Source organism: Entamoeba nuttalli, assembly GCF_000257125.1.
Source record: "Entamoeba nuttalli P19 unplaced genomic scaffold asmbl_7079, whole genome shotgun sequence".
NCBI lineage: Eukaryota > Evosea > Mastigamoebida > Endamoebidae > Entamoeba > Entamoeba nuttalli.
In genome coordinates, this window is record NW_008578427.1 from 1 (window position 1) to 3,247 (window position 3,247).

General features: G+C 28.5%; 2 protein-coding genes across 2 annotated transcripts; one reads left to right on the forward strand and one right to left on the reverse strand.

Moving 5' to 3' along the window:
* Window positions 1-576: 576 nt before the first annotated feature.
* ENU1_164640 (tryptophanase, putative) lies at window positions 577-2,193 on the forward strand (the record flags this gene model as incomplete). Its single annotated transcript, XM_008860959.1, has 1 exon — window positions 577-2,193. One exon carries the CDS (start codon window positions 577-579, stop codon window positions 2,191-2,193), a length of 1,617 nt encoding a protein of 538 aa, XP_008859181.1.
* Window positions 2,194-2,591: 398 nt separating this feature from the next.
* On the reverse strand, window positions 2,592-2,738 carry ENU1_164650 (hypothetical protein; the record flags this gene model as incomplete). Its single annotated transcript, XM_008860960.1, has 1 exon — window positions 2,592-2,738. One exon carries the CDS (start codon window positions 2,736-2,738, stop codon window positions 2,592-2,594), a length of 147 nt encoding a protein of 48 aa, XP_008859182.1.
* Window positions 2,739-3,247: the final 509 nt, after the last annotated feature.

Below are 3,247 nucleotides of genomic sequence, written 5' to 3' on the forward strand. Positions count from 1 at the left end.
TTATCTTATTCTTTTTGTTTTAGTTAAAAAAATAGTTTTGTTTAAGAATATTTATTTTTAGAAATCTATTTTTAGATATATTTCTACGTCTGTCATCAAAATTGTTATTTTGTTTCATTTTTTTTTGAATGAGAAGAAATAAGTTGAGTTAAGAAAACGAATAAACTCAACTAAATTAATGATTTGAATGTTAACAAAAGATTGACTGTTATTTCTTTATATTTTTTCAAAGTATTTGATTGAACCATTTTATTTTTGAGTAATGAATTAGGCAATATGAAAGAAAAAAAAATTTGAAAAACAATTTTAAATAATAATTATAAATATAATTTTTATTGTTTTTCAATAAGTCAAAAACATAGCTTCATCTTTTAATGAGAGTATATTCTAGTTCTTATTAGATTGTTGTGGAAGTATTTTGATAAATGAAAATAAAAAGGTAGAAGAGAAAAGAAAAGTCTATAGTTACTAATCTTAAAAATGTGATTATAGAGTTACCAATAGATTAAAAGGAAGATAAGTAGTAGGTATTTAAAGAATTATAAGAAGGAACTTAATTATTAAGACTTAATTACTATGAAGCAATCTACTGAACTTGGCGTTCCAGTTCCTACACATGTTTCATATGTTGTAAGACAAACAACTGACCTTAAACCAGAAGAAAGAGAAAAAATTCAGAAACAAACTGAATATAATTGCTTCTTTTTCCCATCACAAATGCTTCTTGTAGATTATCTTTCTGACTCTGGATCATCTGCTATGACTGATATTCAATGGAGTTCATTATTTAGAGGGGATGAAGCATATGGAAGAAATCAAGGATACTATGCTTTCCAAGAATCTGTTAGAGATGCCTTTGAACGAGGGGATAAAGCCAGGTGGGTGGTTAAAGATATTGTTAGTGGTATTCCAAATTTCACAAATAACCCAGAAGATCCATATTGGACTGAACCAGAAGTTCCAGGCACTTTTGTTAATAAAGGAAGACTTCAAATAGAAAGACCAAATTTCTTTATCTTACCTCAAGGAAGATGTGCAGAATGTTTGTTATATGAAGTTATGTCTCAATGCCTTGGAAAAGGAGAATGGCATTTAATTTCAAATGGATGGTTTGATACTACTGAAGCTAATGCTAGAAACAATGGATTCCATACAGTTAATTTGTTTGCTAAGAACTATCATGATCCAGTAGACCCAGAAACTCTTTGGACAAAGAATGAGTTTAAAGGAAATTTGAATATTGAACGTGCTGAAGAATTTATTAATGAAAAGGGAAAAGAACATATTCCTTTAATTTTAATGACTATTACCAATAACACTGGTGCTGGTCAACCAGTTTCAATGAAGAATATAAGAGAAACTTCTGAATTAGCAAAGAAATATGACATTCCATTCTTCTTTGATGCAGCAAGATTTGCTGAAAATGCATATTTCATTCATGAATTTGAAGAAGGATATAATAAAGTTTCTATTCCAGAAATTGTTAAAGAAATGTTTAGTTATGTTGATGGATTTTGTATTTCTTTAAAGAAAGATGGAGTTTGCAATATGGGTGGTGCATTGGCTTTCAGAGATCAGGGAGTCTTTTGGAGAAAGTTTAGTACTAAAGGTGATGTTGGAGTAGTCTTAAAACAACTTCAAATTTTGAGATATGGTAATGACTCTTATGGAGGATTAAGTGGAAGAGATATTATGGCATGTGCTATGGGTTTATCTGTTGTTGAAGGAGAGTCATATCTTAAAGGAAGAATAGAACAAGTACGATATTTCGGGTATGAGTTAGCAAAGAGAAATATTCCAGTTTTCTTACCACCAGGAGGACATGCAATTTATATTGAAACTGATAAATTCTTTAATAATAGAAAGAATTATTCTCCTGGAGATTTCCTTGGGGTTGGATTAGTTATTGAAATGATTAGAATGTATGGAATTAGAGCCTGTGAATTGGGACCATTTGGGTTTGAGTGGGATAATAAAGATGAAGAAGATAGAAAAGGAATTAATGACCAAGTTAGATTTGCTGTTCCAAGAAATGTATATTCTAAAGAGCATATTGACTATACAGTTAGAGCATTAGAACAGATGTATATGAATAGGGATTTAATTCCCAAAGTTAGAATTTCTAGAGGAAGACATTTAAAGTTAAGACACTTCCAATCTGGATTAGAGCCTATTTATAATGAGTCCAAATAAAATTTAATTTTCTTTCATAAAAATTAGTTTGCTTTTTGTTTATTTTCTTTATAAAAGTATTGTTTTATTATTTAGTTCTTGTAAGAAATTAATTAGTTTAAGTTAAGAAGGAAGTTATTTGATTCATAAATTTAAATGACTGTATTTATTTTCATTAAAATAGCTTCCAAAGAAACTACTGACTACTCTTAGTTGTTTCGGTGTTAGTTGGTTTTCTTTTCTTCTGCTTTATTTGTGTTATTTTTATCTTCTTCTTGTTTTTCTGTCATTTCTATCTGTGTTCCATTCATCAAAGCTCTTTCTTCTTTAGTTGGAAGTTTTTTAGCAAGACATCTCTTTGTAATTTTCATGATTGCGATTGAGCAAATTGTATAAATAATAACTGCTATACATAATAATCAACATCCTCCTTCAAAATTGGTTTTAACTTCAAAACATGTTTTATGACTATTAATATGTTCTTCTTCTCCGAAGAATTCTGCTACAATATCATCAATGCTAGCTCCAAGTTGTAGAATTTTAACTACACAATAAGGCTCAACCATTAATTACTCAAATTATGATAGTTCAATAATAGCAGTAATAACTGAAACTACAAAAACATCAATACATGACTATTCATATAGTACTATGAATGAAATAAATAAGAAAATTGGTACAATGATCTTTGTAACTAAGAATCTACAATAGAAGAATATCGGTTTCCATTTAAATATATATTCTCCATGATTACTTTGTTTGTCATGAAGAACTACATTATGTACTCCCACAACAACATGTGATATAATTAAAGATTCAATAGTTCCTAACATCAATGTAACAAATTCATATGCTAGATAAACATATAAATTAATCTTAACTGGATCATCAATAGATTCTGAATGTCTTATTGGTAATGGAATATCAAAGAAAAAATGAAACAATCATCAATACCATAACGTATGAATCAAGCATAGACCATTTACTTAGCGCATATAATACTTTTAAAATAATACTTCTTACTTTAGGAACAACTAATGTTGATGGCATAAACCATGTGAATAATAAAATTACT